General features: G+C 69.0%; 2 protein-coding genes across 2 annotated transcripts in view; both read right to left on the reverse strand.

Annotated features, from left to right (window-relative positions):
- INPPL1 (inositol polyphosphate phosphatase like 1) overlaps window positions 1–17,459 on the reverse strand; it is a gene marked incomplete at its 5' end in the record, with an annotated part of 24,754 nt that extends 7,295 nt beyond the window's left edge. The window contains 16 exon segments of the mRNA XM_054224894.1: window positions 799–975; window positions 1,602–1,621; window positions 1,880–1,982; window positions 2,244–2,350; window positions 4,212–4,227; window positions 4,229–4,363; window positions 4,598–4,648; window positions 4,650–4,697; window positions 5,457–5,546; window positions 6,678–6,768; window positions 6,865–7,002; window positions 7,089–7,200; window positions 7,291–7,347; window positions 7,350–7,440; window positions 9,676–9,739; window positions 17,287–17,459. Of these exon segments, the coding sequence (XP_054080869.1) occupies window positions 799–975; window positions 1,602–1,621; window positions 1,880–1,982; window positions 2,244–2,350; window positions 4,212–4,227; window positions 4,229–4,363; window positions 4,598–4,648; window positions 4,650–4,697; window positions 5,457–5,546; window positions 6,678–6,768; window positions 6,865–7,002; window positions 7,089–7,200; window positions 7,291–7,347; window positions 7,350–7,440; window positions 9,676–9,739; window positions 17,287–17,459 (1,473 nt within the window).
- A 1,776-nt stretch (window positions 17,460–19,235) lies between these two features.
- Window positions 19,236–21,411, reverse strand: LOC128904291 (folate receptor alpha-like). The gene is made up of 5 exons (XM_054188399.1): window positions 21,231–21,411; window positions 20,926–21,076; window positions 20,601–20,789; window positions 20,373–20,508; window positions 19,236–19,656 (listed from the first exon to the last, which is right to left on the reverse strand). The coding sequence occupies exons 1-5, from the start codon at window positions 21,275–21,277 to the stop codon at window positions 19,376–19,378; spliced, it is 804 nt and encodes a 267-aa protein (XP_054044374.1). The 5' UTR covers window positions 21,278–21,411; the 3' UTR covers window positions 19,236–19,375.
- Between the last annotated feature and the right edge of the window lie 212 nt (window positions 21,412–21,623).

The raw sequence follows: 21,623 nt of genomic DNA on the forward strand, positions 1-21,623 counted from the left end.
CATCCCACCACCCTGGGACGGGGCAGGATGGGACCCCTGGATGCATCCCAGACCTTCCTGGAAGGGTAGGACCCCCCGGCATCATGGGATGGGGCAGGATGGGATCCCCCAGATTCATCCCAGCCCCCCCAGAGGAGCAAGGACCACCCCCCAGCACCCTGCGACCCCTGGATCCACCCCAGCACCCACCAAGGGGCAGGACCCCCCCAGCACCATGGGACAGGACAGGATGGGGACCCCTGGATGCATCCCAGCCCCCCCCCCAGGGGCAGGAACCCCCCAGCACTGTGGGATGGGGCAGGATGGGGACCCCCCAGATCCATCCCCCCAGCACCGTGGGATGGGGACAGGATGGGACCCCTGGATCCATCCCTGCTCCCCAGAGGAGCAAGACCAACCCCGCAGCACCCTTGGGACCCTTGAATCCACCCCAGCACTCCAGAGTGACAGCACCCCCCCCACCACCATGGGATGGGGCAGGATGGGACCCCTGGATTCAGCCCCACTCCTTGGAGGGAAAACAGCCCCCAACATCAAGGGATGGGGCAGGATGGGACCCCCGGATCCATCCCAGCACCTCCAGCGGAGCAAGATCACCCCTCCCAGCACCCTGGGATGGGGCAGGATGTGACTCCCGTATCCATCCCAGAGGGACAGGACCCCCCCCCCCCAGCACCCTGGAACGGGGCAGGACGGGACCCCCATCTCCACCCCAGGGACATGGAGCATCACCCAGCTCCACCACCCCCCAGCACCCCCAGCACGCCCCCCCGCCCTGCCCCCCGCCACGGTTCCTACCGGGCGGTACTCGACTTCCGTAAAGTCCTTGAGGACGGCGCGGAGAAAATCCACCCACTCCTTGTCCCCCAGGGAATTCTCCTGGCTGCCGAAGACGTAGATGTCCTGGGGGATGGCCACCGGCACCTCGTCCAGCGTCTTCCCCAGCCCCTTGCAGGTGAACCAGGAGGTGATGCTCTTGAGGGGGGGGGCACGCTGCCTGCGGGGGGGGCGGGCACCAGCAGCACCGTCAGGAGGGGGGACACAGTGTCCGGGGTGGGGGGGGGGGGGACACAGTGTCCTGGGGGGATGACACAGTGTCCTGGGGGGTACACGGTGTCCAGGGGGGGGACAGACGGTGTCCTGGGGGGGTACACAGTGTCACTGGGGGGGGGACATGGTGTGCTTGGGGGGGGTACACAGTGTCCTGGGGGGGGGGGAACACGGTGTCCTGGGGGAGACGCATGGTGTCATTGTGCAAGGGACACGGTGTCATTGAGGGGGAGACAGTGTCACTGGGGGGGGACACACGGTGTCCCTGGGGGGGTACACAGTGTCACTGGGGGGGGACACTGTGTCACTGGGGGGGGGACACGGTGTCCAGGGGAGGGTACACGGTGTCCTGGCGGGTACATGGTGTCACTGGTGGGGGGGGAGGACACACAGTGTCATTGCGGGGGGACATGGTGTCCAGGGGAGGGGGACATGGTGTCCTGGGGGCGTACACGGTGTCACTGGGGGGGGGGGACACTGTGTCACTGGGGGGACACACGGTGTCCTGGGGAGGGTACACGGTGTCCTGGGGGGGAGGGAGACGATGTCACTGAGGGGGGGGGACAGTGTCCTGGGGAGTACACAGTGTCCTCCTCGGGGGGACGGACATGGTGTCCTGGGGGGTACACAGTGTCCGGGGGGGGGGGACGACACACAGTGTCCAGGGGGCGATAGGGTGTCCTGGGAGGTACACAGTGTCCTGGGGGGGAACACGGTGTCACCGGGGGGGGACACAGTGTCACTGGGGGGGGGACACACGGTTGTCCTGGGGAGGTACACAGCGTCCTGCCCCTCACGTCCCATTGGGCCCCCCCCCCGGCCCCCTCACCCATGTTCCAGGTGCCAATGAAGATGGAGATCATGTCGGGCTCATCCTGCTGGGAATGCTTGTTCTTCATCAGCTGCAGCAGCTGGCAGAAAGCCTCCCGCTTCTATGGGGGGGGGAATAAATGAAAGGCGGGGGGGGAGCGGGCAGAGGGGTTCCCCACGGACCCCCCAGCTCGGCTCAGCACCCCCCCCAGCACAGGGGACCACCCCGGGGACACCCCCCCGCCCCGGCATCCCTGACTCCCCATGGGGGCCCAGGGGTTAAATCCTGCCCCCCCCCTCTCCCCCAACCTCCATCCCTACGAGGGACATCCCCCCCCGCCCCTGGCCCCCCCCCAAAAAAGTCCCGGCGGAGCGTGACCCACCCGGGCGCTGACGAAGACGAAGTCTTTCCGCTGCGTTTTGTCCTTTTCCTTCTCAAAAACGATGCCCAGTTTGTTCTGCACCCGCTGGGACTTGATCAGCTGCCGGACTGGGGGAGGGGTTGGGGGTTTTTTTTTTTGGGGGGGGGGGTGGGGTGGGGTGTCCCATTTGGGTACCACATCCCCCCCACCCCCACCCCTCCACCCCAGCCTGGGCTCCGGGGGCGGGGAGGACACAGGGACTCCCAGGATGGGGACACCCAACCGCTGCCACCCCATAGGGAGCCCAGCCCCAGTTTGGGGTGCTGGGACCCTGTAAGAGATGGTCCGTAAATTCCCTGGGGATTGGGGGGGGGGGGCGCGGGGGGGGCAGGAGGCCCTCCCAGCCTTCCGCAGAACGCCTCAAACACTCGCAAGGAAATAAATAAGGCAGGCCCGGCCTTCAAAGAACCGACAAGGCTCACACTTCTGGCGGCTGAAAGGACGGGAAGAACGGCCTTGTGAAGGCAGGGTAGCTCTGCCACGCGTGTGGCGAGCTCGCTAGTTCTCAGTTCTAGGTTCTTCCCAAGAAAGAAGACCGTTACCTGGGAAGGTTCTTCCCAAGAAAGACGATACCTGGGAAAATTCTTCCCGAGAAAGAAGACCATACCTAGGAAGATTCTTCCCAAGATAGACCGTACCTGGGAAGACTCTTCCAAGAAAGAAGACCATGACTGGGAAGATGCTTCCCAAGAAAGACAACCACGCCTAGGAAGATACTTCCCAAGAAGACCATACCTGGGAACATTCTTCCAAAGAAAGAAGACTGTACCTGGGAAGACTCTTCCCAAGAAACAAGACCGTGCCTGGGAAGATTCTTCCAAGAAAGAAGACCATATCTGGGAAGATTCTTCCCAAGAAAGACCATACCTGGGAAGATGTTTCCCAAGAAAGAAGACCATGACTGGGAAGATGCTTCCCAAGAAAGACAACCACGCCTGGGAAGATGCTTCCCAAGAAAGAAGACCATGACTGGGAAGATGCTTCCCAAGAAAGACAACCACGCCTAGGAAGATAACTTCCCAAGAAGACCATACCTGGGAACATTCTTCCCAAGGAAAGAAGACTGTACCTGGGAAGACTCTTCCCAAGAAACAAGACCGTGCCTGGGAAGACTCGTCCCAAGATAGACCGTACCTGGGAAGATTCTTCCCAAGAAAGAAGACCACATCTGGGAAGATTCTTCCCAAGAAAGGACCGTACCTGGGAAGATGTTTCCCAAGAAAGAAGACCATGACTGGGAAGATGCTTCCCAAGAAAGACAACGCACGCCTGGGAAGATACTTCCCAAGAAGACCATACCTGGGAAGATTCCTCTCAAGATAGACCGTACCTGGGAAGATTCTTCCCAAGAAAGAGACAACCACGCCTGGGAAGATGCTTCCCAAGATAGACCGTACCTGGGAAGATTCTTCCCAAGAAAGAAGACCATGATTGGGAAGATGCTTCCCAAGAAAGACAACCACGCCTGGGAAGATACTTCCCAAGAAGACCATACCTGGGAACATTCTTCCCAAGAAAGAAGACTGTAACCTGGGAAGACTCTTCCCAAGAAAAGAAGACCAGGCCTGGGAAGACTCTTCCCAAGAAAGAAGACCAGGCCTGGGAAGATGCTTCCCAAGAAAGAAGACCAGGCCTGGGAAGATGCTTCCCAAGAAAGACAACCACGCCTGGGAAGATGCTTCCCAAGAAAGAAGACTGTCCCTGACCAATTATCGGGGCCTCGTTAAGACCTACACTAACCATTTTTGGGCAGCTAATAGACGTTTCCACACGGACCTGGAGATTTATCTCACCTTAGTCCGTGCCGTTGGGGCTTTACGCATCTGAAGCCGCTTACCCCCCCGGCCTTTCCTGAGAGTGGGATGTGACAGACACCCCCCCCCCCGCCGCCATGTGTATGTGTGTCCGTCCCCCCCCCCCCCGGCTCACTCTTGTCGTGGGTGAAGAGTGTTCCAGTCCTCCTGCGAGTCCTTCTGCTTCTTCAGCACCACCAGCCTCCCCCCCTCCACGTCCACGCTCAGCGTCTGCTTCTGCGACTTCCCGATCTTCGTCAGGTCCCCCAGGGTGACGTCCAGCTTCACCTGCCGGGGGCGGGGGGGGGGACACACCGGGGGCTGCGGGGACGGGGCGGGGACAGACGGGGAGGGGGGGGACACGGGACACCCCCAGCCCCCCCCAACAGACCTACACAGGCCTCGGTGGGTGACGAAGCCGCCCCCCATCCTAGCGATGGTCCCGCAGTAGGGGTGGGGGCTCACCTTGAAGGTCTGCACCGGGGGCGGGGGGGGGGGGAGCGGGGCGGGGGGACGACTCACCTCGAAGGTCTGCACCGGGATGCACTTGGCCTTGCGGGAGAGGGGCTGGGGGGGGGGCGGGGGGGGCAGCCGAGCTCATCTCCTGCAGGGCCTTCAGCGCCTGGCACAGCCGGGGGGGTCAGCCCCACGCCGGGCACCGCCACCCCCCAGCCACAACAGGCCCCCCCAGCCACAACGGACCCCCCCAGCTTCATCAGCCCCCCCAGCTCCATCAGCTCCAACAGCCCCCCAGTCCCAGCAGCCCCCCCCAGCTCCAACAGCCCCCCCAGCTCCAACAGCCCCCTCAACTCCATCAGCTCCCCCACCCACAAAAGCCCCCCCAAGCTCCATCAGCCCCCCAGCTCCACCAGCCCCCCCAGCTCCAAAGGCCCCCCCAGCCCCAACAGTCCCCAAGCTCCATCGAGCCCCATCAGCCCCCCCAGTCCCAACAGCCCCCCCAGCTCCAACAGCCCCCTCAACTCCATCAGCTCCCCCACCCACAAGAGCCCCCCCAAGCTCCATCAGCCCCCCAGCTCCACCAGCCCCCTCAGCCCCAAAGGCCCCCCAGCCCCAACAGCCCCCAGCTCCATCAGCCCTAAAAGCCCCCCCAAGCCCCATCAAGCCCCATCAGCCCCCCCAGCCCCAACAGCCCCCCCAGTTTCAACAGCCCCCCCAGCCCAACAGCCCCCCAGCTCCATCAGCCTTCCCAGCCCCAAAGCCCCCCCAGCCCCAACAGCCCCCCCCAGCCCATGGCATCCCCTCTGTGCCCCCCAGGCAGCTCGTTTTAGCTCCAGCACCACCTGGATTGTGCAGAGCCCGCCCAGCAGGCCCCCCCCCCCCCCCAGCCCCCCCACCCTAGGTGTGTGTCCCCCCCCCCCACCTTCTTCTCAATGCTGGCAAGAAAATCCTTCAGCACCGAGAGCTTCAGCACCAGGTTCTCCAGCTCCTGCTCCCCGCTCTGCCCCGCCGCCTGCACCCAGCGTGTCACCCACCGTCACCCACCGTCACCCACCGACCCCCCCCACGGCACCCCGAGGGGCGCAACGGGACACCCACCCCCCCAGCACCACACTCTGCCCTGCCACCTGCGCCTGGCATGTCACCCACCGTCACCCACTGCCACCGACACCCCCACGGCACCCCGAGGGACGTGATGGGACCCCCACCCCCCCGCAGCACCCCGAGGACAGGAGCGGACCCCCAGCCCACCCAGCACCCCCGAGGGGCAGGATGGGACCCCCAGCCCAGCCAGCACCCCAAGAGGTAGGACGGGACCCCTAGGCCCACCCAGCCCCCCCCCGAAGGGGGAGGACGGGACCCCCCACCCACAGCGTGCCAAGGAGCAGGACAGGACCCCCACCCACAGCACCCTGGGTCGGGGCAGGACAGGACCCCCAGATCCATCCCCGATACCCGGAGGGGCAGGACCAACCCCCCCAGCACCAAGAGATGGGACCCCCAGGTCCCTTCCAGCCCCCAGCACCGTGTGATGGGGCAGGATGGGACCCTGGGATCCATCCCAGCCCCCAGAGGGGCAGAACCCCCCCCATCCCAGCACCCTGGGATGGGGCAGGATGGGACCCCCGGATCTCCCCCAGCACCCCAGAGGGGCAGGACCCCCCCAGCACCGTGGGACGGAGCAGGATGGGACCCCTGGATCCATCCTTGATTCTCACAGGGGCAGGACCCCCCCAGCACCCGGGCACAGGGCGAGACACAGCAGGATGGGACCCCTGAATCCATCCCAGCCCCCCAGAAGGGGCAGGACCCCCCATCCCAGCACCATGGGACAGGGCAGGATGGGACCCCCAGATCCCCCCCGAGCACCCTAGAGGGGCAGGACCCCCCCAAGACCATGGGACAGGGCAGGATGGGACCCCTGGATCCACCCCAGCCCCCAGAGGGGCAGGACCCCCCCCAACACTGTGGGATGGGACGGGATGGGACCCCTGGATCCCACGTGGGTGTCCCTCCATTGCCTTCCCCACCACCCCCATGTCCCCATGTCGGGTCCGTGGGCACAATCCCCAGGGTGGGGGGGTGGGGGTGGAAGGGGTATCATCACCACGTCCCCATGTGTCGTCCCACACCCCCCCCTCACCTGCTGCAGGATTTTGGAGACCATGGGGGAGCTCTGCTGGTCGAAGACCTTGGAGAGGATCTCCAGCCCCGCCAGCACCTTGTCCACCTCACTGGGGACACGGAACGCAGCGGTCTCAGCGGCCGGCGCCGCCGTCCCTCCCTCCGTCCCTCCCTCCCCCTGCCCCCCCCCCCCGCCCCGCACCAACCTGTGCAGCCGTTTGCAGGAGGTGACGAGGGTCCTGTTGAGGTGGGGGAGGCTGCTGGCCCCCCCCTTCACCGCCTCCAGGTCCAGAGTGTAGCTGCCCCTCAGGTACTCGTGGGAGATGCTGCTCAGCCCGTTGGTGCTGTGGGGAGCGAGCCCGGTGGGGTGGGTGTGAGGAGCTGGCGGGGACAGGGACGGGGCAGGGGGGGACAGGGCAGGACCCCTCACCTCTCCGCAGACCCCTCCATCCCCAGGCCGGTGGGGCTGAGCCCCACGGAGGTGCCGGAGAAGCTGGTGGAGCCAGAACGCGGCGGCAAAGGTGGCTTGTCGTCCTCTCCATCTGCAACGGCGTGCGGTGGGGTGGGGGGGATGTCGGTGACAGCAGGGTCTGGGGGTCCCGGGGAGCCCACCCCGGGTCACCCTGCCCTACCCGAATAGTCCCTGTCCTCGGCGGGCTCCTTCTCCTTCTCCCTCTCCACTGGAAGAGGAGGGTGCAGACCAGCCCCTGGTTGGGCTGCAGGTACAGGGCGATGAGCTCGCTCAGCGTCTGGAACCGTCTCACCTGCACCCCCTGCGAGGTCTGCGGGGACACGGGCAGCCTCAGCGCCCACCGGCGGGGGCACCCACACCCTCCCCTTCCTTCCTCAGGGACCCCCCCTTCCCCAGGGACACACACACACACACACACCCCCCATGCAGGGGTCACCCCATGCAGGGATCAGCCCGTACAGGGATACCCCTGTGCAGGGATCGCTCCCTGCCAAGGGATCCCCACCCTGCAGTGACCCTCCCACACAGGGACCCCCCCCCCAACGCAGGGATCACCCCATGCAGGGACCCCCCAAGCAGGGACTCCCCATGTGCAGGGATCCCCCCCTTTGCATGGACCCCCCCCATGCAGGGATCACTCATGCAGGGATGCCCCCCCGCCCTGTGCACAGACCCCCATGTGCATGGGCCCCCGATGCTCCCCCGCCCTGTGCACAGACCCCCATGTGCATGGGCCCCCCCATATGCAAGTACCACCCCACGCAGGCATCCCCCCTTTGCAGGGATCCCCCCTTTGCACAGATCCCCCCATCCAGGAACACCCCCCCCATAAGCAGGCATCACCTCCTGCAGGGACCCCCTATGTAGGAACCCCCCCAACGCAGGGATCACCCCATGCAGAGACCCCCCCCAAGCAGGGACTCCCCCCTATGCAGGGATCCCCCATATGCAGGGATCCCCCCCCCAAGCACGGACCCGCCATGTGCATGGGCTCCCCCATATACAGGTACCACCCCACGCAGGGATCCCCCCTTTGCACGGACTCCCCCATCCAGGGACACCCCCATATGCAGGGATCGCCCTGTGCAGGGACCCCCTATGTGGGGACTCCCCCCCCAACACAGGGATCACCCCATGCAGGGATCCCCCCCCATGCATGGACCCCCATGTGCATGGGCCCCCCATATGCAGGGACCCCCCTCATATGGAGGGATCCCCCCCCCACGGAGGGATCCCCCCACACGCAGGGATCCCCATATGCAGGGACCCCCATGCAGGGATCCCCCCGCTGCCCCCCCCCTGCATGGACCCCCCCCACGCACAATGGGGGGCTGAGTCCCGTGGGGAGTGGGGCTCGGTGCACGTGGCACCCCACTGCGGTGCCATGGCTGCCGGCAGGGCTGGCAGAGTGCAGGCAGGGTGCAGGCAGCCACAGGCAGCGTGCAAGCAGGGTGCAGGCAGGGCTGGCAGGGCGCAGGCAGCAGCAGGCAGCCGCAGGCAGCAGCCGCCGCCATCCCTCGGCCTCCTCCCTCCCGGGGGCGGCTTTTTCCTGCCGGCCGGGCCGGCACAAAGGGGCTTCTGTTGCTCTAAAAATACCCGGCGCCGCCGGACGGCCCAGACGGGGCTGCCGAGATGGGGCTGCCGAGCCGCCGGCCGCGCCGGGAGCCGGGCACGCGCGTGGCACAGAGCCCAATCCGAGCCGTGCCAGAGACACGGGCACGCGTATGGCCCGGTGCCAAGGCTGAGTCCGGCTGAGCCACCCGGCCGTGCTGGAGAGCCGGGCACGCTCACGGCACGGTGGCCACGCCGAGCCATCGCGCTGTACCAGGAGCCGGGCACGTTCACAGCACGGTGGCCACGCCGAGCCATCAGGCTGTACCGGGAGCCAGGTACACTCATGGCATGGTGGCCACGCCAAGCCATCGGGCTGTACCAGGAGCCAGGCACGTTCACGGCACAGTGGCCATGCCGAGCCATCAGGCTGTACCGGGAGCCAGGTACACTCATGGCACGGTGCCGAATCTGAGCCTCTGGCCATGCCGAGAGCTGGGGAGCCGGGTATGCTCATGGCACGGTGGCCATGCCGAGCCCTGCCATGCCATGCTGGGAGCCGGGCACACTCACAGCACAGTGCCGAATCCGAGCCGTGCCAAGCCTCCAGGTGTGCCAGATAGCCGGGCACACTCATGGCACGGTGCCGAATCTGAGCCTCCGGCCATACCGAGAGCTGGGGAGCCGGGCACACTCACGGCACAGTGCCGAATCCGAGCCCTGCCGAGCCATGCCAGGAGCCGGGCACACTCATGGCGCGGTGGCCATGCCAAGCCCTGCCACACCGTGCCAGGGAGCCGGGCACACTCACGGCACAGTGCCGATGCCAAACCATCCAGCCATGCCAGGAGCTGGGCACGCTCATGGCACGGCGGCCATGCCGAGCCCTTCCACGCTGTGCCAGGAGCTGGGCACACTCGCGGCACGGTGGTGATGCCGGGGGGTGGCCGGTGTGGCGGTGGGTTGTGGGGGGGGGACAGGACACAGTGCCCACCTGCACGGCCAGGAACTCCTCCTCGTCGGGCAGGATGCGGTAGGTGTGGACGTGCTTCTGGAACCTGCGGGCAGTGTGGGGGGGCGGGGGGGGGGGGGTCAGGCAGGGGGTGCCGGGGGGGACACACGTCCCCTCACCTCCCCGCACAGCCCCCCCCAGCCCCAGGGGGACACCAGGCACCCGTCCCGTGGGACCCCTCTGTCACCAGCCCGGCACGAGCACCCGCGGCTCTGGTACTACCATCACCCATGGCATGTAACGAGCTGCCGGGTCTCAGCCCGGCTCCTACGGGAAAATGCCTGTGGGAAGGGTGCTGGGGGTCCGGGGAGGGCGGGGGGTCCCAGAGTGACCCCCGGCTTGCTCCGAGAGGGACCCCCCGATCAACACCCCCGTGTCCCCGGGCCATCCTCCAGCCTGCCCCATGCCATGCCGTGGATCCTGTCCCTGCTGCCCGTTCCCTGCCTGCATGGTAGGCAGGAGCAGGCAGGAGGAGGCAGGGACAGGCAGGAGGAGGCAGAGCAGGCAGGAGGAGGCAGGGGCAGGCAGAGACAGGCAGGAGACAGGAGGAGGCAGAGCAGGCATGGGGAGGCAGGAGGAGGCAGAGCAGGCAGGGACAGGCAGGAGCTGGCAGGAGGAGGCAGGGACAGGCAGGAGCTGGCAGGAGGAGGCAGGGACAGGCAGAGAAGGCAGGGTAGGCAGGGACAGGCAGGAGCTGGCAGGAGGAGGCAGGGGCAGGCAGAGATAGGCAGGAGACAGGAGGAGGCAGAGCAGGCAGGGGGAGGCAGGAGGAGGCAGGGGAGGCAGAGCAGGCAGGAGCTGGCAGGAGCAGTCAGGGGCAGGCAGGAGGAGGCAGGGGCAGGCAGGAGGAGGCAGGGGGAGGCAGGGGGAGGCAGAGCAGGCAGGAGCTGGCAGGAGCAGTCAGGGGCAGGCAGGAGGAGGCAGGGGCAGGCAGGAGAAGGCAGGAGGAGGCAGGAGGAGGCAGGAGCTGGCAGGGCAGGCAGGAGAAGGCAGGAGGAGGCAGGGCAGGCAGGAGCAGGCAGGAGGAGGCAGGAGCAGGCAGGAGGAGGCAGGGCAGGCAGGAGCTGGCAGGAGGAGGCAGGAGGAGGCAGGGCAGGCAGGAGCTGGCAGGCAGGAGGCCAGGAAACAATTCCTTTTTCAATGGCAGCCGAGCGGAAGCGGGGACACGACCCCGGGGCCGGGGGTGACGGGCGGCGCTGAGAGACGGGGCACCGATGCCAGCGGGAGTGGGGAGCGGGACAAGGACCCCACGCCTGTCCCCTGCCCGTCCCCACCATCGCACAGGGACCCCCCGGCACCCCCAGACCTCCCACCCCGGGTGACAGCGGCAGGGACGGCAGCAGGGACGGTGGCTCCCAGCCTGGCCCCCGGCCACGGTGCTCCCGGAGGTCACCATGAAGACAGAGGTGGCTGTCACCGCGCCAGGGCCACCTGTCAGCCCCACCACGCCGTCCCCTGCCCCGGTGGCATTCCCCCGTGGGGCTGGGGGAGCAGTGTCCCCCTGCCACTCTGCCTGTGCCACCGGAGGGGGTGCCCTGCCTGGCAGTGCCAGGTCCCCTGGTGTCACCGTGTCACCCCACAGTGCCAGGTCCACCAGTGCCACCTCGCTCCCCACAGCACCAGGTCCCCCAGTGTCACCCCACGGCGCCAGGTCCCCCAGTGCTACCTTGCTCCCCAAACTGCTGGATCCCCTGGTGTCACCCCATAGTGCCAAGTCCCCTGGTGCCGCCCCACAGTGCCGTGTCCCCCAGTACCACTCCACTCCCCACAGTGCCGTGTCCCCCAGTGCCACCCCACAGTGCCGTGTCCCCTGGTGCCACCCCACTCCCCATGGTGCCAGGTTCCCTGATGCCACCCCACTCCCTGTGGTGCCAGGTCCCCTGGTGTCACCCCACAGTGCCAAGTCCCCTCGTGCCACTCCACTCCCCACAGTGCTGTGTCCCCCGGTGCCACCCCACAGTGCCATGTCCCCTAGTGCCACCCTGCTCTCCATAGTGCCAGGTCCTCTGATGCCACCCTGCTCCCTGTGGTGCCAGGTCCCCTGGTGCCACCCCACAGTGCCATGTCCCCCGGTGCCACCCTACTTGTGATGTGTCCGCCAGTGCCACCTTACAGTGCTGTGTCCCCTGGTGCCACCCCACTCCCCACAGTGCCATGTCCCCTGGTGCCACGCCACTCCCTGCGGTGCCAAGCCCCTGGTGCCACCCCACAGTGCCATGTCCCCTGGTGCCACCTCACTCCCCACAGCACCGGGTCCCCTGGTGTCACCCTGCTCCCTGCGATGCCAGGTCCCTGGTGCCACCCCACTCCCCACATCACCAGGTCCCCCAGTGTCACCTCACAGTGTCAAGTCCCCCGGTGCCAGCAGGTCCCCTGGTGTCACCCTGCTCTCTGCAATGCCAGCTCCCTGGTGCCACCCCACTTACCATAGTGACGGCTCCCCCAGTGCCACCCCGCTCCCCACAGTGCCGTGTCCCCTGGTGTCCCCCCACTCCCCACAGTGCCCTGGTGCCACCCCCTAGTGCCACGTCCCCCAGTGCCCCCCCCACTCCCCATCCCCCACCCCAGTCACTTCTGCCCCTCCAGCCCCTGGCCCCACAGCGAGGCGGGGGGCCGGGGGGGGCACAGCACAAGCACCCTCCCATGGGCTCCGAAAAGGTGGTCCCCCATTTCTGCCCCCCCCGACCTGTGGACATGACCGACCCCCCCCCCCCCGCCATGGCTGGCATCGCACCCCGGGGGCGCAGGACCCGCTCCCCCAGCACCGGGGCTGCGCTGGGGGGTCCCAATGCCCAGCCAGGGGATGGGGGGCGCGGGGGGCCATGGGGAACCCCCCAAACTGGGAGGAGCTGAATGGGAAACCTCCGGGTTAGGGGGGGGATGACGACAAGGGGGTCCATGGGAGACCCCCACTGAGGGATCTGGGGGGTCCCCAACTCAAAGGATTCTGGGGGGGTCGCCATAGAAGACCCCCAACTGGGGTCAGGGGATTGGACGGGGCAGGGGGGGATGCACAGCCCTCCAGCTTGGGGGGGGCACAGGGGGTCTCTGTGGGGAGCCCTAGAGCACAGTCGGGGTCTCTGGAGCAGGAACCCCATATGGGGGGGTGACAGGGGGGTGATGGGAACCCCAGCACAGGGTTTGGGGAACCCAAACTTGGGGGGGGGGGCACAGGAGGGACCCCAGCTGGAGGGGAAGCACAGGGGGGGTCTCTATGGGTAACCTGGGGGGGGGCTCTATGGGGACCCCCAGCAGAGGGGTCAGTGCAGGTGACCCCAGCCTGGGGGGGGAGGGAGCCCCACAGCCACCACCCCAGGGGGCTGCCCACCCCCCCTCCCAGGCACCACTCCGAGGGGCTGCCCCCCCCCAGCTGGTGTTTTGACCCCCCTGTGCACCCACCCCGGAGAGGGGGGCACCCACCCCGCCTTCTCCACCAGCACCCCCCCGGCACCGCCATTGCCATGAACTGGTGCAGAGTGGGACGGGGCCTCTGGCCCCCCACCCTCCTGGGGGACACCACGCGGGGACCGTCCCCACCGCCAGCCAGTGACGCCAGCGCTCGCCACCGCCAGGTGCCGTGGCCCACCCTGGCAAAGCCCCCGGGGTGCCACGACCCTCCCGGTGATCCCCCGACTGCCACCACCAGCCCTGACCAAGCCCCAGGGTGCCATGACTGTCCCCAGAGAAGCCCCAGCGTGCCACCGCCAGCTCTGGCAAAGCTCCGGTGTACCACGACTGTCCCCAACAAAGCCCCGCTTGCCATGGCCAGCCCTGGTGAAGCCTCAGGGTGCCACGACTGTCCCCAGCAAAGCTTTTGCATGCCACAACTGTCCCCAGCAAAGCCCCGGGGTGCCGTGACTGTCCCCGACAAAAGCCGCCGTGTGCCAGAGCTGTCCTCAGCAAAACCTTGGCGTGCCACAACTGTCCCCAGCGAAGCCCCGGTGTACCGTGACTGTCCCTGGCAAAGCCCCCGTGTGCCACGATCAGCCCTGGCAAAGCCCCGGTGTGCCACCACTGTCCCCGGCAAAGCCCTGGCGTGCCACGACTGTCCCCGACAAAAGCCCCCATGTGCCACAACTGTCCCCAACAAAGCCCCGGTGTGCCACGGCCAGCCCTGGCAAAGCTCTGGTGTGCCACGTCTGTCCCCGGCAAAGCCCCGGTGTGCCACAATTGTCCCCAGCAAAGCCTTGGCATGCCACAACTGTCCCCAGTGAAGCCCCAGTATGCCACAGTCAGCCCTGGCAAAGCCCCAGTGTGCCATGACTGTTCCCAGATAAGTCCCGGTGGGCCACGACTAGCCCCAACAAAGCCCTGGTGAAACCCCGGTGTGCCGTGACTGTCCCCGGTGAAGCCTCAGAGTGCCACGGCCAGCCCTGGCAAAGCCCCAGTGTGCCACAACTGTCCCCAACAAAGCCCCGATGCGCCGTGCCGGTGCCGGCAGCAGCCGCGGCGCGTGGGCGGGAGGGTTAAAGGAAGACGGCGCTGCCGGGATCCCGGCGCAGTTCCCTTTCCTCCTCCTCCTCCTGCCCCCACAGCTATTTTTAGGTGGCCGCCGCCGCTTCTAGCAGCCACCCCAGCGCCGGCGAGGGGGCTTCGGTGGCACCGCGGCACGCTCCTGCCCCCAGCCCGGCCAGGGACCCCCACCGCCCCTCGCCACCGTGGGGTCTGGCGCAGCTGCCCACCATGGCATCGCCGTGCTGGGCTTCGGCTTGCGGCGGGGTGCCGGCCCTCGCCACAGCCACGCAGCACCCACAACCGGGCCGGCGGCACCGAGCCAGCAAGCCCACCGGGCCAGTGGCACAGGGGGGACACCAGCCACTGAGCCAGCCCCGCGGCAGGGATGCCACTTTCCCACCACCGGCACTGGGCCAGGAGGGGGGAGACGCCAGTGCCACATCCCCCTTACCACGGCACCAAGACCCCCCGGCACCCACCTATGTGCCCCCACGTGCCCCCCGGCACCGTTGGGTGCCGGTACCCACAGGGGCGAGGCGTGCTCTGCCCGTGCCGTGCCGTCGGGGCCGCCCACCACCCCGGCTTGACGGCAGGCAGCCAGTGGCCACAGCCACCCTGTGCCTGCGTGGCCAGCAAACCAAATCCGCACAAGCCACCGGCCCCGGGGAAGGAGGACGGTGCCACCGCGGAGGCTGCACGCCCTGCGCCGGCGCGGCACGCGGCACAGCCCGGGGCCAGGGCAGGTCGGCTCCCGCTTCTCCCTCCTTTGCCGTAGGAAGCCAGCGGCCACCGGCGCCTGCGGGCTGGCACGGAGCGGAAAAGGCTCGTTTCAGGGTGCCCTCACCGCGCCCCAACCACATCAAGGTGCCAGGGAGCACCCCGGGAGCACCCCGGCACCCCGCCAACGCACCGAGGGGATGGTGAGGCCCCGGGGACGGCCGGGGGGACGGGCTCTACTCCACGGGGACGGCCCGGCCGCCATCCCGGTGTCACCGCGCACAGGACGGCCACCACAGGGACCCCCAGGGCTGTTGGCACCCACCCGTGGTCCTGGCACCAGCCGGTGTTGCCGCAGGAGCCACCGAGTCCCCCCAGTGTGACCCACAGACAAAGAGCCAGCCCCCCCCCCAGGATTAGGACCCCCGGCCAGACATGAGGGCAGGGGCTGGGACCCCCCCCCGTCTGTGGGTGCCCCAGCCCCCTGGAACCCCCACCCAGCCCAGAGCGGGTGCCAGCCCTCCAGTAGCGCCAGTGCCCCCCCAGGTCTCCCTGTGCCCCCCCAGACCCCCACTCCCAGCACTGCCTCAGCCCCCCCTTCCCGTTGCCCCCCCATGCCCGGTCCCCACCTTAGTGCCGGTGACCCCCATGGCCAGTGTGTCCCCCCCAAGACACAACCCCCCTCTGCCTGCTGCCCTCTGGGTGACAGTCCCCCCCGCTCTGCCCCCCCCGGGACACCCCACTCATGTCCCCCAGTGCTCCCCCAGTGCTCTCCTCAGACCCCCCCCCAGTGCTCCCCAGACTTCTCCAGGTGCCCTCCCCCTCCAGTGCCGACAGTGCCCCCCTGGACACCCCCATGCCCCCCAGATCTCCCCCAGACTCTCAGACCTCTCTGGGTGCCCCCCCCAGTGACCCCCCTCCATACCTTCTCGGTGCTCCCCCGGATCCCCCCACCCGCTCCCCTCCAGTGCCCCCCCCCGGTGCCGACAGTGCTTCCCCAGACCCCCCCCGGTGCTCCCCTGGACCTCTCTGGGTGTCCCCTGGTACCTCATCGATGCTTCCCTGGATCCCCCCCAAGTACTCCCCCCCCTCTCGGTGTCCCCAAACGCCCCCCCCGCCGCTCCCCAGGACCCCCCCCTCTCCCATGGATCCCCAGACCCCCACCCCCAGTGCTTCCCTGGACCTCTGCCGGTGACCCCCCAGTACCTCATCGGTGCTCCCCCAGATCTCCCCCCCCGGGTGCTCCCCTCCAGTACCTCCCCAGTGTCCCCTTTCCCCCAACCCGATGCTCCCCAGGACCTTCCCCTGGTTCCCCCCGGTGTCCCCCCCGGTACGTCATCGGTGCTCCCCCGGATCCCCCCCACAGTGCTCCCCTCCAGTGCCCCCCCAGTGTCCCCTTTCCCCCCATCCAATGCTCCCCGGTGTCCCCCCCACTGCCCCCTTCAGTGTCCCCCTCCGATGTCCCCCTCGGTACGTCATCAGTGCTCCCCCGGATCCCTCCCCGGTACACCCCCAGTGCCCCCGGTGTCCCCTTTCCCCCCACCCGATGCTCCCCGGGACTTCCCCGCCACCCCCTATGGTGTCCCCCCCGGTGTGTCCCCCCGGTTTTCCCCCCGGTACATCGTCGGTGCTCCCCCGGATCCCCCCCGGTACATCCCCAGTGCCCCCCGGTGTCCCCTTTCCCCCTGCGGTGTCTCCTTTCCCCCCCACCCGATGCTCCCTGGTGTCCCCCCCGCTGCCCCCTCCAGTGTCCCCCTCCGATGTCCCCCCCAGTACGTCGTCGGTGCTCTCCCCATATGCCCCCAGTGCCCCCCGCTGTCGCCTTTCCCCCTGCCCGATGCTCCCCGGGACGCCCCCGCCGCCCCCTCCGATGTCCTCCCTGGTTCCCCGTTTCCCCCCCCGGTGCCCCCTCCGGTGTGCTCCCCGGTTCCCCCGGTGTCGCCCCCGGATGTCCTCCCCGGTACCTCGTCGGTGCTCCCCCGGATCCCCCCCAGATACACCCCCAGTGCCCCCCGGTGTCCCCTTTCCCCCCACCCGATGCTCCCCGGGACTTCCCCGCCACCCCCTCCCGTGTTCCCCCCGGTTCCCTCGGTGTCCCCCCCGGTACGTCGTCGGTGCTCCCCCGAATGCCCCCCCGGTACACCCCCGGTGCCCCCCGGTGTCCCCTTTTCCCCCCCCGCGACGCTCCCCGGCACGCCTCCGCCGCCCCCTCCGGTGTCCCCTCCGATTCCCCGTGTCCCCCCCCCGCTGTCCCCCCACCGGTGTCCCCCCCAGTACGTCGTCGGTGCTCCCCCGGTACACCCCCAGTGCCCCCCGGTGTCCCCTTTCCCACTGCCCGATGCTCCCCGGGACGCCTCCGCCGCCCCCTCCGGTGTCCCCCCCCGGCTTCCCCGTGTCCCCCCCCCGCCCCCCCGCACTCACAGCAGGCAGAGCGCGTAGGCCCCCGCCACGCTCTCGCTGTCCCGCACCAGGAAGCTGCCGTCCCGCCCGGCCCGCGCCAGCAGCTCCTCGGCGGCGGCCCGGCTCAGGTCCCGGTGGTACCAGGGAGGGGGAGGCGGCGGCGGCGGCGCCCCCCCCGCGCCCCCCGCGCCCCCCGCGCCCGCCATGCTCCGCCGGGGCCGCGCCGCGGGGCCGCGCTCCCGCCGCGGTGGGCGGGGACACCGGGGGGGCGGGAACACCGGGGGGCGGGGGGAAACGGGAGGGGAGGGGGCACACAAGGGGGGGAGACCGGGGGGGGCACCCGGGGGGGGGCCGGGAGAGCAACGGGGGGGGACCGGAGGGGGTTTGCGGGAGCAGCGGGGGGACATCGGGGGGAGCACCGGGGGACTCCGGGGGAGCAACAAGGGGGTACCGGGGGGACACCGGGGGCGTCCAGCAGAGCACCGGCGGGGGGAGCACCGGGGTGGGCAACGGGGGGGTCCGGGAGAGCACCAAGGAGAGCACCGGGGGGCACCGGGATGAGCACCCGGATGGTTTCGGGAGGAGCAGCGGGGGGGGCACCGAGGGGGCAACGGTGGGGTCCGGGAGAGCACCGGGGGGAGCACCGGAGGGAACATCGGGCGGGGGGCCACCGGGATGGGCACCGAGGCCCTCCGGGGGGGGCACCGGGACGGGCACCCGGAGAGGTCCGGGAGAGCACCGCGGGGGGTCCGGGGGGAGCAGTGAGGGGCCACCGGGGGGGTCTGGGGGGGACACCTTGAGAGGTCTGGGAGAGCATCGGCGGGTACCGGCGGGGGAGTGGGGGAGCGCCGGGGGGGACATTGGGAAGAGCATCCGGGGGAGCACGGCGGGGGAAACCGGGGGGAGCACCAAGGGGGACATCGGGGGGGAGCACCGGGGGGGTAACGAGAGGTACCGGGCCGGGGGGGGGGCCACACTGGGAGGAACACGAGGGAGGCTGCGGGGGCGATCCAGAGGCACGGGGAGAGGGGGGGTCCAGGGAAGCACCGGGAGGGGCACTGGGGTCGGAACGAGAGGTACCGGGGGGGGCCCGGGGAGAGCGGGGCGGGCCGAGGGCAAGAGTCGGCACCGGGACCGGTGGGCACCGGGCGGGGGGGGGCTGCGAGGGGTCCCAGAACCGGCGACCCCCCCCCCCCCGCCATGACCCGGGGGCTGCTTGCCGGGGCAGGGGCCCCCCCCGTGGGGCACAGATGGGGACGTGGGGGCTGAGCTGAGCCCCCCAAGATGGGATGTGGGGCAGCCGGGAGGGCTCCGGCCCGGAAGGACACCCCCCCCCCCGCCCCGGGACAGCCTGGGCCCCAGCTCGGGGGGGTCCCAGCGGCGGGGAGCCCCATGCCCCTCACTATGGCGGGGGGGGGATGTCACACAGCCCAGTGGGCCAGTACGGGTAAAGGTGGGACCCCCCGGCGATGGGTCCCCCCTCCCATCCTGCTGCCCCACTCAACCCATCCACCCCCCCCACGGCCCCCCGACACCGAGTGGGGCAGGAGCATTTATTCACCAGCCACATGCCGGGGGGGGGAGGACAGAGCGGCTTGGGGAGCTTGGGGACACCCCATGGCGGGGGGGGCCAGGGCAGCCTAGACACCCCCATTGCCCACTCCTCCCCACAGCCCCCCCCACTTGGGACAGCCTTGGGGGGCCCCAGTGTCAGGGAGGCCCGTGCCCCCCACTTTGCTGGCTGTGGAGGTTCGGGGGGGGGGGTGATGCCACGCAGCCTGGTTGGGTCGGTGTGGGTAAAGGGGGGGTTGGTATGGATAAAGGGGGGGTCCCCCCGGGTCAGTAAGGATAAAGGGAGGTCAGTATGGATAAAGGGGGGGTCATCCCCCAAAGACAGGTCCCCTCTCCTATCCCACTGCCCCCCCCCCCATCCCACCTCCCCACAGCCGCCCGACACTGGGTGGGGCATGAGCATTTATTCACCAGCCACATGCTGGGGGGGGGGAAGGGATGGACACAGCGGCTTGGGGAGCTTGGGGACACCCCATGGAGGGGTCCAGGGTATCCTGAACACCCCCCCTGCCCACTCCTGCCCCGCAGCCCCTCCAGCTCAGAGCAATGCCAGCAGGACGGGGGGCAGCAGGGCCAGCAGGAGGGGGAGCGGGGGGGCGGGGGAGGCCGGGGGGGCGTCGTTGGCGTAATAGCGGGCGACTTCGACGTTGGGGTTCCCCAGGACGGGGTCAAACCACATCTGGATGCAGCGGGCACTGCCACGGCGGTGGGAGGTGTAGCGGTAGGAGTGGGACCAGATCTGCTCGCAGAGGGCCGCCGGCGTGGGGAAGACGAACTTGAACTTCTGGCACATGGCGCCTTGGGGACACTGGTTGGTGCCTGGGGGGGCGGGGGGTGGGGGGAATAGGGGGTGAGGTGGGGTAAAGGGATTGGGGATGGGGCAGGGGGGGTTGTTGACCCGCTGCAGTTGAGGGTTCTGGTGGGTCCCGCTGGTGGCTTTGCTGGGCCGGGGGGGGGGTGTGACACACCGAGGGACAGCACCCCCCCATGGGGACTCGCACCCCCCAGGGGGACCCTCAAACCCCACCCATAGGGGCCCTCACCCCCCACAATGAGGATCCTCACCCTCCCCCATGGGGACCCTCAACCCGCTCTCATGGGGACCCGCACCCTTCCATGGGGACCACCAACCCCCCCCCCCCATGGTGACCCTCACACCCCGCCATGGGGACCCTCACACTTCCATGGGGACACCCACCCTCCCTCCATGGGGACCACCAACCCCCCCCGTGGTGACCCTCACACCCCACGATGGGGACCCTCAAACCCGCCTCCCTGGCAATCCTCACCCCTCCAATATGGTCCCTTGCTCCCCCCATGGCAACCCTCACACCCCCCCCGTGGGCAACCCCCCCCCTCCATGGGGACCCTCACCCCGCCCAGCCCCCTCACCAGGGAGGGGGTGACAAAGCCACATCCCCTGTGGCCAGACGGGGGTGGGGTGTGTGACTGGGGACCCACAGGGGGGTCCAACCATGGGTGGGTGGGTGGGTGGGGTGTCCCCATTTCGCCCCCCCCCCCCCCCCATCACTGACCTGTGGTCCAGTTCCAGCCCTTGTGCCAGTTGACCTTGCAGGTGACAGCATCCTGGCAGTCCTCCCACCACTGCTCGCAGTCCTCCCGGCACAGCGGCACGTGCAGGATCCGCTCCTTCCGCCAGCTGTTGTCCGCCTGCCCCGCCACCCCAGTTCACCCCAGTTCACCCCAGTTCACTCCCAACCCCAGCGGGTGACGGGGGTGGGGGGTGATGTGTGTCCACCCACCTGGTCGATCCATGGCCCCAGGTTGGGGGAACACTCGTAGAGACACGTGTCCTGGATGAAGTGACGCTTGCACTTCTCCGGCATGGCCCCGCAGTGGTCCCAGTTGAAGTTGTAAAGGTAGGACTGGTCTTGGTGGGCTTCCATACTGGTGTTGGCGGTGCAACAGGCGTTATCCTTCCAGAGGACACACTGCGCCAGGCGAAAGCAGGGTTCAGCCGTCACCCACTGGCAGAGCTCCGGCTGACGGAGACCCCCACCGGGACTTTGGTGACATGGCGGCGGGTGGCACCCCACGGCGGGTGGCACCGCTGGGGTGAGGACGCACCTGCCCGTAGAGCTTCCCCTCGGGTCCCGGCTGCTTCTTGTGGTGCTTGGCGTCCATGCAGATGTTGAGCAGCGAGTCTCGCGCCGCACCGGTGACGGTGGCCGGCCATGCCGCCAGCACCACCAGCGGCACCCACATGGCAGCCATGGCCCTGCCGGCGGCGACGGAGGGTCGTTGGGGACACGAAATGCCCACCCCCACACACACACACACCGTGGGATCCCCCACTGGCACGGCGGCACCGCCGGCGGGGTGACCGGAGTGGGGGGTGATGGCGGGGGTTGGGGGGGGGGGTCGGGGCTTACCTGGGTGGGTGGCGGGTGGAGGGTGGCGGGTGGCGAGCGCGGCTCATCTCAAAGGTCGCGGCGGCGGCGCAACCCTTGGCCGCCGATCACGGGACGTGGCTGGGGCACGGCGGGACGGGCAGAGCTCGCGGGGCACCCCGGGGAGGGGGGGGGCACCCCGTGAGCTCTGTGTGTGTGTGTGTGTCCTTGGCCACGCGCGGAGCCAGGGACCCTCCGCCCGGCGCCGGGCGGGGGCCAGCGCCGGCCAAAATCCACCGGTGGGTGTTTGTCCTTCCCGCCCGTGGAGGGAGGGGGGGGCACGGCGGGGGGGGTGGCCACGCGCCCAGACACTGGCACCCGGGGCAGGATCCACCCCCCCCTCCCAGCACCGATGCTCTTACCCCAGTGATGCTC

The sequence above is a fragment of the Rissa tridactyla genome, chromosome 1, assembly GCF_028500815.1.
Source record: "Rissa tridactyla isolate bRisTri1 chromosome 1, bRisTri1.patW.cur.20221130, whole genome shotgun sequence".
NCBI lineage: Eukaryota > Metazoa > Chordata > Aves > Charadriiformes > Laridae > Rissa > Rissa tridactyla.